At 45.5% G+C, this 15,078-nt stretch overlaps 1 protein-coding gene across 3 annotated transcripts in view; it reads right to left on the bottom strand.

Annotated features, from left to right (window-relative positions):
• Nucleotides 1–15,078, bottom strand: part of ttll5 (tubulin tyrosine ligase-like family, member 5) — a 509,143-nt gene that overhangs the window by 348,407 nt on the left and 145,658 nt on the right. For all 3 annotated transcript variants that reach the window (XM_038821737.1, XM_038821754.1, XM_038821747.1), the window contains exon 13: nucleotides 875–956. In XM_038821737.1, the coding sequence (XP_038677665.1) occupies nucleotides 875–956 (82 nt within the window). The remainder of the gene's footprint in view (nucleotides 1–874; nucleotides 957–15,078) is intronic.

A 15,078-nucleotide genomic window follows, 5' to 3' on the forward strand; every position in this document is an offset into this window, starting at 1 on the left:
AAAAAAAACAACATTGCCTGGTTGGGTCAAATGGCCTGTTTGTGTGCTGTATACGTCCTCTCCTCCTGTGTATTTGTTACCTGTCGAACACCATGAGTGTTAACCTGTGAGTGCCACATCATCACCGTAATCTGTCTATAACACCACAGTGCCAAATTTATACTCATCAAGGTGATGCTGAAGAATAGGACACTTTCCAGCATCAGGATTCAGGTCTAAAATGTCATAGAATCCCTACGCTGCAGGAAGTGGCCATTCAGCCCATTGAGTCTGCACCGTCCCTCTGAAAGAGCACCTGACACAGGCCCATGTCCCCATCCTATCCCCGTAACCCTAGCTAACCTTTGGGACAGTAAGGGGCAATTTAGCACGGCCAATCCACTAACCTGCACATCTTTGGACTGGGAGGAAACCCACGCAGACACAGGGAGAACATATAAACTCTACACAGTCACCCAAGGCCAGAATCGAACCCAGGTCCCTGGCATTGCGAGGTAGCACTGATAACCACTGTGCCACAGTGTCGCCCAGATATAGTCCGCCAGCGTGCCTTAGCTTCAACCACAAAGTTCAACTCCCACTGCATCAGTATCATACTTTTTCATTTCTATACCAGCCACAGTTTTGCCTCTTGAAGCAAGATTGACAGTTTGGTATTGTATTGAGAGTATTGTGGTTTTTCACCGTTAGCCCATGGATAGAGACAATTCAATCCCATTTCAAGTGGGACTGTGAAAATGAACTAACAGGAGATTTTCATCCTGGGTCGGATTTGAACCCAGGTCACAGAAGAGGAAGGCTTGGGTCTGAATCACACAATCTTCTCAAGCGCAAACTTTAATGAAATGATAGCAATGCTAATTTGCTTACTTACCATGCCAGAGACGGTGAAAGATTGACTTCCAGCAGCCAGGGCTTGAGATTGGAGTCAATTAGGACATCAAACCCATACAGCTCTGTTAAAATACAAAGCATACCTCTGTAAGAGCTCGCAGCTGTAATGATGATCTCAATAGATCAGACCTTGCATATATTCACTGCTGTTGTGTTGTCTCTTGCTGAAACCCACACGCACTCTGCACAGTGGCAACACAATCCTGCATTTATGCGTGGAAGTAGTTCAATGAATTGAAACTGCCATTATTAACATCAAACAGGATCCCACATAATCAGCTTGGAAATGTTAGACTTTTAACCCAGTTTACTCTTTAAAATGCAAACAAATTGTCCAGGTTAGCTTTTTCCCTTTAAATGGATCAACCTCCACAAATTAACTGAGCCTCTAATCGGAACCTAGTTCAATGGGGACAGTTTGTTCTGTGAACATAGAACCAGGAACAGGCCATTAAGCCCTTCAAGTTTCTTCCACCATTCAATTAGATAATGGTTGAATTCTACCTCAACTCTATTTACCCGCTTTAATCCATCACAAACACTACATATAGCCTTGAAATTTTGAATTGGCCCCAGTATTTGTAGGTTTTTAGGAGAGAAATTGCCACTGCCCTTTGAGTCAATAGGTTCATCCTGATTTAACCCAGAATGACCTAGTTTTAATTTAACGATTATGCCTCCTTGTTCTAGATCCCTGCCACAGTAAACAATGTCTCTGTATCCGCCCCATAAAATCACTTTACCATTTTAAATATTTCAATCAGATCAACCCAGCCTTCTGGGCTCAAGAAAACGCAAGCCAAGTTTATGCAACTTTGATACATGAAGGGCAATTAAGGATGAGCAGTAAATGTTGGCTTTGCCAGCAATACCAACATCCCACAAACAAATTCAAAACTATACTTTGAGAAACAATTGCAGGGATGTGGGGTAAATAATAACTGGATTGGGACTAATTGGATTGCTCTTTGAGAAAGTTGATGTGGATGCAATGGACCGATTGACCTCCTGTGACTTATTCTGTTCTATAATTCTGCAACATGTCCTCAACATTTGAGTGTTTTAGCCCTAATATCATTCTTTAATATTATACGAACAAATCTTTACTAACAGAATTGGGTTTCCCTGATGACAATGGGAAACACATCCAGACTTCCCTGCTCTGTGTACCTCAGTATCAGACTGAACATTCACCTTTACCACAAGTTCCATTCCTTTTTTTAAAAGGGTCTTTGTGATGAGATAGTGACATTCTTGTTTGTGGTTTATACAGGATAGTGGATTTACAACAATCGTACATCCCTGTCTGGCGCATGTGTAAGACGGGGAAAGTGGATCAACCATGGCTAACAAGGGAAATCAGGGATAGTGATAAAGCCAAAGAGGAGGTGTATAAATTGGCCAGAAAAAGCAGCAAGCCAGAGGACTGGGAGAAATTAAACATTCAGCAGAGGAGGACAAAGGGTTTAATTTGGAAAGGGAAAATAGAATACCAGAGTAATCTTGAGAAAACATAAATACTGACTGCAAAAACTCCTATAGATATGTGAAGAGAAAAGACTGGTGAAGACAAATATAGGTTCCTTACAGTTAGAATCAGATGAATTTATAATGGGCAACAAAGAGATGGCAGACCAGTTGAACAATTACCTTGGATCTGCCTTCACTAAGGAGGACAGAAACAACCTTCCGGAAATACTAGGGGACAGAGGGTCAGCATGAAGGAGGAACTGAAGGAAATCCTTATTAGTCAGGAAATTGTAGCGGGGAAATTAATGGGATTAAAACCCAACAAGTCCTCAGGGCCTGATGCCCTGCATCCCAGAGTACTTGAAGAAGTGGCCCTAGAAATAGTGGACACATTGGTGATCATTTTCCAGCATTCTCTGGAAGAGTTCCAATAGATTTGAGGGCAGCTAATGTAACCCCACTTTTTAAAAAAGGAGGGAGAGAAAACGGGGAATTATAGACCGGTTAGCCTGACATCGGTGGTGGGAAAATGCTGGAGTCAATTATTAAGGATGAAATAACTGAGCATTTGGAAAGTGGGGACAGGATCGGTCCACGTCAGCATGGATTCACTAAAGGAAAAATCTTGCGGAATATTTTGACGATGTGACCAGTAGAGTGGACAAGGGTGACCAAAAAGCGAATTACTGTGGAGGCTGGAATCTGAAACGAAAGAGAAAATGCTGGAAAATCTCAGCAGGTCTGGCAGCATCTGTAGGGAGAGAAAAGAATTAACATTTCAAGTCCGATGACTCTTTATCGAAGCTTTGACAAAGAGTCATTGGACTCGAAACTTTAGCTCTTTACTCTCCCTACAGATGCTGCCAGACCGGCTGAGATTTTCCAGCATTTTCCTATCGGACAAGGGTGACCAGTGGATATTGTGTATCTGGACTTTCAAAAGGCTTTTGACAAGGTCCCACACAAGAGATTAGTGAGCAAAATTAAAGCTCATGGTATTGGGGGTAATGTATTAATGTGGATGGAGAACTGGCTGGCAGACAGGAAGCAGAGAGTGGGAATAAACAGGTCCTTTTCTGAGTGGCAGGCAGTGACTAGTGGGATACAGCAGGGTACCGCTGGGTTCAGTGCTGGAACCCCAGTTGTACACTATATACATTAATGATTTGGACAAAGGAATCTATCTCCAAATTTGCAGACGACACTAAGCTGGGTGGCAGTGTGTGCTGTGAGGAGGATGCAGAGAGGCTGCAGGGTGACTTGGACAGGCTGGCTGAGTGGACAAATACTTGCTAAATGCAATATAATGTGGGTAAATGTGAGGTTATCCACTTTGGTGGCAAAAACAGGAAGGCAGATTATTATCTGAATGGTGGCAGTTTAGGAAAATGGGATGTGCAACGAGACCTGGGTGTCATGGTGGAACAGTCGCTGAAGATTGGCATGCAGGTACAGCAGGCGGTGAGGGTTGGCATGCGGGTACAGCAGGCGGTGAGGGTTGGCATGCAGGTACAGCAGGCGGTGAGGGTTGGCATGCAGATACAGCAGGCGGTGAGGGTTGGCATGCGGGTACAGCAGGCAGTGAGGGTTGGCATGTGGGTACAGCAGGCGGTGAGGGTTGGGATGCAGGTACAGCAGGCGGTGAGGGTTGGCATGCGGGTACAGCAGGCAGTGAGGGTTGGCATGTGGGTACAGCAGGCAGTGAGGAAAGCTAATGGCATGCTGGCCCTCATAGCGGGAGGATTTGAGTATCGGAGTAGCGACGTCTTGCTGTAGTTATACAGGGCCTTGGGGAGGCCACACCTTGAGTATTGTGTGCAGTTTTGGTCTCCTAGTCTGAGGAAGGACATTCTTGCTATTGAGAGTGTCCAGCGAAGGATTCACCAGAGTAATTCCCGGGATGGCAGGACTGACAGATGAAGAAAGACTGGATCGACCGGGCTTGTACTGACTGGAGTTTAGCAGAATGAGAGGGGATCCCATGGAAACATATAAAATCCTGTTGGGACTGGACAGGCTGGATGTGGGAAGAATGTTCCCTGATGTTGGGGACGTCCAGAACTCGGGGTCACAGCCTAAGAATAAGGGGTCAGCCATTCAGGACTGAGATGGGGAAGAATTTCTTCTCTCAGAGAGTTGTGAACTTGTGGAATTATTTACCACAGGAAGCTGTTGGGGCCAGTTTATTGGATATATTCAAGAGGGAGGTGGACGTGGCCCTTGTGGCTAAAGAGATCAAGGATTTTGGCGAGAAAGCTGGAGTGGGATACGGAATTTGCATGATCAGCTATGACCATATTGAATGGTGGTGCAGACTCGAAGGGATGAATGGCCAACTCCTGCACCTATTTTCTATGCTTCTATGGACTTTGAATTAAGGTTTAGTTAGCCCAGGGGATTAGTGAGCCAAGTAAATCAATTGGATGGAATTCAAATGTTATCACTGCAGACAGAGTGATCGAGTATGAAGTCAGTGCCTTCGCTATTCCTCTTCTCAGGGTCCAGTACAGGCTGCTCAGTGGTTGAATGTCTGATCTTAAGCACATAAACCAATTATTGAAAGAGCCTTTCCATCAGCCCTCTTCAAAATTAGGCCACTTAAAAATAACCATGATTAGCTTCCTACTTCCATTTGTATATTTTTACTTGCTTTCTTTTAGAATATTTTTGTATCAATGCTGATGATTGATATTCTCAGAAGAATCACGAAAGTTAAATGACTGAGTCCAGCAGCGGAAAAATGGCACGAACAAACTGTTGAATGTATCTCTACTGATGTTAATCCAGCACCCTCACACTGTCACTCAGTAGCCCCTCTCCCCCAGCACCCTGTGTTACTGACTGTATCTCTACTGATGCTAATCCAGCTCCCTCACACTGTCACTCAGTAGCCCCTCTCCCCCAGCACCCTGTGTTACTGTCTGTATCTCTACTGATGTTAATCCAGCTCCCTCACACTGTCACTCAGTAGCCCCTCTCCCCCAGCACCCTGTGTTACTGTCTGTATCTCTACTGATGTTAATCCAGCTCCCTCACACTGTCACTCAGTAACCCCTCTCCCCCAGCACCCTGTGTTACTGACTGTATCTCTACTGATGTTAATCCAGCACCCTCACACTGTCACTCAGTAACCCCTCTCCCCCAGCACCCTCACACTGTCACTCAGTAACCCCTCTCCCCCAGCACCCTGTGTTACTGTCTGTATCTCTACTGATGTTAATCCAGCTCCCTCACTGTCACTCAGTAGCCCCTCTCCCCCAGCACCCTGTGTTACTGTCTGTATCTCTACTGATGTTAATCCAGCTCCCTCACACTGTCACTCAGTAACCCCTCTCCCCCAGCACCCTGTGTTACTGACTGTATCTCTACTGATGTTAATCCAACTCCCTCACACTGTCACTCAGGAACCCCTCTCCCCCAGGACCCTGTGTTACTGACTGTATCTCTACTAATGTTAATCCAGCTCCCTCACACTGTCACTCAGTCACCCCTCTCCCCCAGCTCCCTCACACTGTCACTCAGTAACCCCTCTCCCCCCAGCACCCTGTGTTACTGACTGTATCTCTACTGATGTTAATCCTGCTCCTTCACACTGTCACTCAGTAACCCCTCTCCCCCAGCACCCTGTGTTACTGACTGTATCTGTACTGATGTTAATCCAGCTCCCTCACACTGTCACTCAGTAACCCCTCCCCCCCAGCACCCTGTGTTACTGACTGTACCTTTACCGATGTTAATCCAGCTCCTTCACACTGTCACTCAGTAACCCCATTCCCCACAGCATCATGTTACTGACTGTATCTCTACTGACGTTAATTCAACTCCCTCACATAATCATTCAGCAGCTCCTCTTCCCTAGCACCCTGTGTTACAGATTATATATCTACTGATATTAATTTAGCTCACTCACATATTCAGGTTAATATTACCTACTTAAAAGTTACAGAATTTCAAAAGAAGTAACTAATTGCTTAATGTACTTTAGACTTTTCAATATGATATATAGGTATTATTAATAATTTAGGAATCAGGGTACCTGGTTTAAAGAAGCTGGAAGCTATCGGTTACTTCATTTGAAATGACTGTAGCATTTTGATAAATGTCAAATGGTGGGTTTAAATATTTCCCCCTGTCATTACACACTCTTCAGTAAATTTCACATTGTCATAAGGTCGGTAAATTGTCACGGTGTGGAGCTGTCATACCTTTTTGTGATTTTCTGTGTGTATCACGGATTTTTTTGTGGTTCCTTCAGGTGGAAGAGGTCTAGCACCCTTTGGATTTCAAACCGTCTTACTCAGGCAGAGAACAATGCCCTCGTCTCTTCTAATTTCAGCAGTGCCATTTTACTGTACCAGCATAGCAGCCATTGAACTCTGTGAAAATAGCCACTCCAAATATTGGAAGAATTACCTCTCCTTCCAGCAAAGAAGGTGAAGGGGAGATTTGACAGAATTGCTGAACATTATGAGGGCCACAGGAGAAACTACGTCAGTGTCAGGCACGATAGATCGAATCGTCTCCTTGTGTACACTATGACTATGCCAAGGAAGGTTTGGCGTTGTATGCATGCCCACAGAAACTGGGCCAAACTCATTTCACATGGTGCTCTTACAGACTTGGATTTAAACGCAGATCTCCGAAGTGAAAGCCCAATCTCCATAAACATCTGCTTCTTCCTTGCTTCATAAGTTTATTAATAAGGTACTAAATTCTTGTACAGTTACGTCATGGACACTAAGTTAAGTTAGCTAATGGAGGGTGTGCGACAATGGATATTTATTAACCCACATCACTGCCGACTGGAGTCACGTTTTGCTCTCAGAAACATTCGAAGGGCCTTTATAAATTACAAGAATCGATAGTTAGAGGTCACAGAGTTAAAGCAATTTCTAAAAGGACCAGGGAGGATAAGAAGAATTTTCTTTCAAACTCAGCAAGCTTGTATGATCTGGAATGCACTGCCTGAAAGAGCAGTGGAAGCAGATTCAAGAGCAACATTGAGGCGGGAATTAGGTAAACATTTGAAAGGAGTAATTTGCTGGGCTGCCAGGAAAGGGGAGACTGTGACTAATTGGATAGTTCTTTCAAATGATGGTGGTCCAAATGGTTTTCTTTTGCTTCATCCCATCCCCAATTTCTTCCTGAGAGGCGATGCCTGGTGTCCGTAACTCGGAACAGGGCTCAAAGTTACAGGTCATGATCCCAAAACATCACAACTACTACACTATCAACTTTCTGAGGGCAAGTCTCCCCCAGTCTGCGGCACTCCCCAGTGTAAATCGGCCATTACACCGTGGCTCCCCGGCTATGTTGTCATTCCTCCAGACCAGAGTATAAAGTGAATCAGCATGTATAAGGGTGCATGAGCAGCAATGCTCCTTCAGTAGGTTACTTGCAAGAAAGAAGCATTTTGGGAAGTGGAATAGGAAGGAGTGTGTACATGCGTTCAAATTTATTATTTTGAAAGTATAGCTAATTTAGCTCAAATTAATACAATCCGACTTTTATTTATAAGAAACAGAATGTGTTCATTCCCTGACCCGAAGGAGCAGAGAAAACGAGTAATATAACGGGGCAGTTTGTTTATCTACCATCAGTGTGTGAGCACAGTGGCTGCTTGCCCCAGCTCCTGAGGGAGCAGAGAGCAGTGCTCTGTTCTCCCCTGCACTGCTTTTCAGCGTGTCCTTTTACAGTGTCTTCAACTAGACTCCCTAAAGCTGCCTCCTGCAGCAAGCAGCCTCCTACACACTGCCAACTCAGCCAGCTGAAAGACTTTTTTTTTGGAAATCTCCCTTATTCAACTTGAGTTTGGCGCCAGAGAGGCCCAGACCACACTGAGCTGGATCCCAGCTTGGGAAGAAGCGGAACAATAACCCTCTTATCCTGATCCATATTCCTTTAAACAAACACTCTTTCCTCACCATTAAACAGCACACCCTCGCACTGCCACTTAAGGGCTCTATTAACTGCTGGCTGTGAGCGTACAAATGCCGCTACATGCAAATCTGGAAAGAAGCGCTTTAACTCCTTCATGGCAAATAAATATAGGCATTTTCAAACTCATTCTCAGGGTGAAGGCATCGCTGGCAAGGCTGGCATTTATTACCCATCCCATGGCCACGCTAAGTAGTTTTAATAAAGCAGACCAACTTTCCAGGATCACTCCACAGGGTACGAAACAATCAATCTCAATGGGGTGGGACTGGAGTCCCAAAAGGGTCTGGAGCCATCAAGGACAGCAGGATTTTTTTATTCAATGAGGTATGAGCTTTGCTGGCAAGGCCGGTATTTGTTGTCCATCTCTAATTGCCCTCGAGAAGTTCAGGGTTATAATGCTGAGAATGGAGATTATCATATCATTGCCAGGTCTCTGAAATCCAGTTACCTCCATTCTAGCCCTACAGCCCTGAATCTTATTTCCTTCAAGTGCTCACCCAATTACCTTTTGAACTCATTGATCGTCTCCACCTCCATCACCATCATGGGCAGAACATTCCCGGTCATGGTGGTTAGATGTTGGCAGAATGGCAATGTTACAGGGCTGGTAATCCAGAGATTCAGGCTAATGCTAACGCTCTAGGGTCACACGGGTTGGCAGCTGGTGGAATATAAATTCAATTAATACATCTGGAATATAAAGCTAGTGACCATGAAACAATCATCGATAAAAACCTATCCGGTTCATTAATGCCTTTGAGGGAAGGAAATCCTTACCCGGCCTGGCCTATCAGTGACTCCAGACTCACAGCAATGTGGCTGACCCTTAACTGCCCCCTGAAATGGCCTCGCAAGCCACCCAGTTCAAGGGTAATTAGCGATGGGCAATAAATGCTGGCCTGAACAGAGACATCCACATCCCATAAATGGCAGAGTAGGCTTGAACTAACCTATTTCGGCCCCTATTTCATATGCCAGAGCGTTGAAAGAGGTGGCTGCAGAGATAGTGGATGCATTGGTGGTCATTTTCCAAAATGTTATAAATTCTGGAATGGTCCCTGCAGATTGGAAGGTAGAAAACGTAACCCCACTATTTAAGAAAGAAGGGCGCAAGAAAAGGAGGGACTACAGACCTGTTAGCCTGTCATCAGGAGTGAGGAAAATGCAAGAATCTATCATCAAGGATTCAATAAGTGGATATTTGAGTCAGCGCGTGTGCATTTATGAAAGGGGAATCATGTTTAACAAACTTGTTGAAGTTTCTGCAGGATGTGACCAGCAGAATAGATACGGTGAAAGCAGAAGATGTGGTGGATATGGATTTTCAGAAGGCTCTCAAGTGAGGTCCCACACAGCAGGCTAGTAAGCAAAAATAGAGCACGTGGGATTGGGGTAATATAGTGGCATGGACTGAGAATTAGTTAGCAGACAAAACATAGTCGGAATAAATGGGCCATTCTGAGGATTAGCGGCTGTGATGAGTGCAGTACCTTGATCATGGCACCGTGGCTGGCTCTGCTGCGCAGCAGGGCAGGAAGAAGAATGGCAGGGCTATAGTGATAGGGGACTCGATCGTAAGGGGAATAGACAGGCGGTTCTCTGGACGCAATCGAGACTCCAGGATGGTACATTGCCTCCCCGGTGCAAGGGTCAAGGATGTCTCGGAGCAGCTGCAGGACATTCGGGGGGGGGGGGGGGGGGTCAACAGCCAGCTGTCGTGGTGCATATAGGCACCAACAATATAGGTAAAAAAAACGGGATGAGGTCCTACAAGCTGAATTCAGGGAGTTAGGAGTTAAACTAAAAAGTAGGACCTCAAAGGCAGTAATCTCAGGATTGCTACCAGTGCCACGAGTTAGTCAGAGTAGGAATGTCAGGATAGATAGGATGAATGCGTGGCTCGAGAGATGGTGCAAGAGGGAGGGATTCAAATTCCTGGGGCATTGGAACCGGTTCATGGGGGAGGTGGGACCAGTACAAACCGGACGGTCTACACCTGGGCAGGACTGGAACCGATGTCTGGGGGGGGGGGGGGGGGGGGGGGGGGGGGGGGGCAGATGGGCAAAGGGGGTGGGTTGCATTGTTAGTAAGGAATGAAGTTAAATCGATAATAGGGAGCGATATAGGATCAGAAGGCATAGAATCTCTGTGGGTAGAGTTGAGGAATCGCAAAGGTAAAAAGACCCTGATGGGAGTTATGTCCAGGCCCCCGAGCAGTAGTCAGGATGTGGGGCAGAAAATAAATCAGGAGATAGAAAAGGCATGTAAAAAAGGCAATATTACAATCATCATGGGGGACTTCAATATGCAGGTGGACTGGGAAAATCAGGGTGGTAGTGGGTCCCAAGAAAAGGAATTTGTGGAATGTCTAAGAGATGGTTTTTTTGAGCAGCTTGTGACAGAGCCGACTAGGGAACAGGCAATTCTGGATTTGGTGATGTCTAATGAGGCAGACTTGATTAGGGAACTTAAGGTGAAGGAACCCTTAGGGAGCAGTGACCACAATATGATAGAATTTACCCTGCAGTTTGAATGGGAGAAGCTGCAATCAGATGTAACGGTATTACAATTAAATAAGGGTAACGACAAAGACATGAGGGAGGAGTTGGCCAGAGCTGATTGGAAAAGGAGCCTAGCGGGAAGACAGTGGAACAGCAATGGCAGGAGTTTTTAGAGGTTATTGGGGAGGCACAACAGAAATTCATCCCAAGGAGGAGGAAACATGCTAAGGGGAGGATGAGGCATCTATGGCTGACGAGGGATGTCAAGGACAGCATAAAAGCTAAAGAAAAAGCAAACAAAGTGGCAAGGATTAATGAGAAGCCAGAGGATTGGGAAGCCATTAAAAGCAGGCAGAGGACAACTAAAAAAAGAAATAAGGGGAAGAAGATGAGGTATGAGTGCAAGCTAGCTTGTAATATAAAGGAAGATAGGAAGAGTTTTTTTCAATATATAAAAGGTAAGAGAGAGGCAAAAATAGACTTTGGACCACTGGAAAATGTGGCCAGAGAAGTAATAATAGGAAACAAAGAAATGGCAGAGGAACTGAATAGTTACTTTGCATCAGTCTTCACGGTGGAAGACACCAGTGGAATGCTCGAGCTCCAGGAGAACCAGGGGGCAGAGGTGAGTGCAGTGACCATTACTAAGGAGAAGGTTCTGGGGAAACTGAAAGGTCTGAAGGTGGATAAGTCACCTGGACCGGATGGACTACACCCCAGGGTTCTAAAAGAGATAGTTGAGGAGATTGTGGAGGCATTGGTGATGATCTTTCAGGAATCACTGAAGGCAGAAAGGGTCCCAGAGGACTGGAAAGTGGCTAATGTAACACCGCTGTTTAAGAAGGGAGGGAGGCAGAAGACGGGAAATTATAGGCCGGTTGGCCTGACTTCGGTCATTGGCAAGATTTTAGAGTCTGTTATTAAAGATGAGATCGCAAAGTACTTGGAAGTGCATGGTAAAATAGGACTGAGTCAGCACGACTTTATTAAAGGGACGTCGTGTCTGACAAATCTGTTAGAGTTCTTTGAGGAGGTAACAAGGAAGTTAGATAAAGGAGAACCAGTGGACATGATTTATTTAGATTTCGAGAAGGCCTTTGACAAGGTACCGTATAGGAGACTGTTAAATAAGTTAAAAGCCCATGATGTTGAGGGTAAGATTCTGGCATGGATAGAGGATTGGCTGACTGGCAGAAGGCAGAGAGTGAGGATAAAGGGGTCTTTTTCAGGATGGCAGCCGGTGACTAGTGGTGTGCCTCAGGGGTCTGTGCTGGGACCACAACTTTTCACAATATACATTAATGATCTGGGAGAAGGTACTGAAGGCACTGTTGCTAAGTTTGCAGATGATACAAAGATATGTAGAGGGACAGGTAGTAATGAGGAAGCTGGTGGGCTGCAGAAGGATTTGAACAAGCTAGGAGAGTGGGCAAAGAAGTGGCAGATAAAATACAATGTGGAAAAGTGTGAGGTTATGCACTTTGGAAGGAGGAATTTAGGCACAGACTATTTTCTAAATGCGGAAATGCTTAGGAAATCAGAAGCACAAAGGTTCTTGGGAGTCCTTGTTCACGATTAGCTTAAGGTTAACATGCAGGTTCAGTCGGCAGTTCAGAAGGCAAATGCAATGTTAGCATTCATGTCATTGTCACTTGTCATTGGGGACTCCATAGTTAGAGGAACAGACAGGAGGTTCTGTGGGAACGAAAGAGACTCACGGTTGGTGTGTTGCCTCCCAGGTGCCAGGGTTCGTGATGTCTCTGATCGTGTTTTTGGGATCCTTAAGGGGGAGGGGGAGCAGCCCCAAGTCGTGGTCCACATAGGTACCAACGACATAGGTAGGAAGAGAGATGGGGATTTGAGACAGAAATTCAGGGAGCTAGGGTGGAAGCTGAGAGCTAGAAACAAACAGAGTTGTTATCTCTGGGTTGTTACCCGTGCCACGTGCTAGCGAAGTAAGAAATAAGGAGAGAGAGGAGTTGAACACGTGGCTACAGGGATGGTGCAGGAGGGAGGGTTTTGGTTTCCTGGATAATTGGGGCTCATTCTGGGGTAGGTGGGACCTCTACAAACAGGATGGTCTTCACCTGAACCAGAGGGGTACCAATATCCTGGGAGGGAGATTTGCTAGTGCTCTTCGGGGGGGTTTAAACTAATTCAGCAGGGGGATGGGAACCTAAATTGTAGTCCCAGTGTACAGGATGTTGAGAGTAGTGAGGTCAGGGATAGGGTTAAAAGTTCGAAAGAGGGCACCGGCAAGCAGGACGCTGGTTTGAAGTGTGTCTACTTCAACGCCAGGAGCATCCGGAATAAGGTGGGTGAGCTTGCAGCATGGGTTGGTACCTGGGATCTCGATGTTGTGGCGATTTCGGAGACATGGGTAGAGCAGGGACAGGAATGGTTGTTGCAGGTTCCAGGATTTAGATGTTTCTGTAAGAACAGAGAAGATGGTAAAAGAGGGGGGGGTGTGGCATTGTTAATCAAGGAAAGTATTACGGCGGTAGAAAGGACGCTTGAGGACTCGTCTACTGAGGCAGTATGGGCCGAGGTTAGGAACAGTAGAGGAGAGGTCACCCTGTTGGGAGTTGTCTATAGACCTCCGAATAGTCCCAGAGATGTAGAGGAAAGGATTGCAAAGATGATTCTTGACAGGAGCGAGAGTAACAGGGTAGTTGTTATGGGGGACTTTAACTTTCCAAATATTGACTGGAAATACTATAGTTCGAGTACTATAGATGGGTCAGTTTTTGTGCAGTGTGTGCAGGAGGGTTTTCTGACACAGTATGTAGACAGGCCAACAAGGGGCGAGGCCACATTGGATTTGGTACTGGGTAATGAACCCGGCCAGGTGTTAGATTTAGATGTAGGTGAGCACTTTGGTGATAGTGATCACAACTCGGTTATGTTTACTTTAGCAATGGGCAGGGATAGGTATATACCGCAAGGCAAGAATTATAGCTGGGGGAAAGGCAATTATGATGCTATTCGGCAAGATTTAGGAGGTATAGGATGGGGAAGGAAACTGCAGGGGATGGGTACAATCGAAATGTGGAGCTTTTTCAAGGAACAGCTACTGCGTGTCCTTGATAAGTATGTACCTGTCAGGCAGGGAGGAAGTTGTCGAGCAAGGGAGCCGTGGTTTACTAAGGAAGTTGAAACACTTGTCAAGAGGAAGAAGAAGGCTTATGTTAGGATGAGACATGAAGGCTCAGTTAGGGCACTTGAGAGTTACAAGTTAGCCAGGAAGGACCTAAAGGGAGAGTTAAGAAGAGCGAGGAGAGGACACGAAAAGTCGTTGGCGGATAGGATCAAGGAAAACCCTAAGGCTTTCTATAGGTATATCAGGAACAAAAGAATGACTCGAGTAAGATTAGGGCCAATCAAGGATAGTAGTGGAAAGTTGTGTGTGGAATCAGAGGAGATAGGGGAAGCATTAAATGGATATTTTTCGTCAGTGTTTACACTGGAGAAAGACAATGTTGTCGAGGAGAACACTCAGGTTCAGTCGACCAGGCTAGATGGAATTGAGGTTCAAAAGGAGGAGGTGTTAGCAATTTTAGAAAATGTCAAAATAGATAAGTCCCCTGGGCCAGATGGGATTATCCTAGGATTCTCTGGGAAGCCAGGGAGGAGATTGCTGAGCCTTTGTCCTTGATCTTTATGTCGTCTTTGTCGACAGGAATAGTGCCGGAAGACTGGAGGATAGCAAATGTTGTCCCCTTGTTCAAGAAGGGGAGTAGAGACAACCCTGGTAATTATAGACCTGTGAGCCTTACTTCGGTTGTGGGTAAAATGTTGGAAAAGGTTATAAGAGATAGGGTTTATAATCATCTTGAAAAGAACAAGTTGATTAGCGATACTCAACACGGTTTTGTGAAGGGTAGGTCATGTCTCACAAACCTTATTGAGTTTTTTTGAGAAGGTGACCAAACAGGTGGATCAGGGTAAAGCTGTTGATGTGGTGTATATGGATTTCAGTAAGGCGTTTGATAAGGTTCCCCACGGTAGGCTATTGCAGAAAATAAGGAAGTATGGAATTGAAGGTGATTTAGCGGTTTGGATCAGTAATTGGCTAGCTGAAAGAAGACAGAGGGTGGTGGTTGATGGCAAATGTTCATCCTGGAGTTCAGTTACTAGTGGTGTACCGCAAGGATCTGTTTTGGGGCCACTGCTGTTTGTCATTTTTATAAATGACCTGGAAGAGGGTGTAGAAGGATGGGTTAGTAAATTTGCAGATGACACGAAGGTCGGTGGAGTTGTGGATAGTGCTGAA

Source organism: Scyliorhinus canicula, chromosome 2, assembly GCF_902713615.1.
Source record: "Scyliorhinus canicula chromosome 2, sScyCan1.1, whole genome shotgun sequence".
Taxonomy (NCBI): domain Eukaryota; kingdom Metazoa; phylum Chordata; class Chondrichthyes; order Carcharhiniformes; family Scyliorhinidae; genus Scyliorhinus; species Scyliorhinus canicula.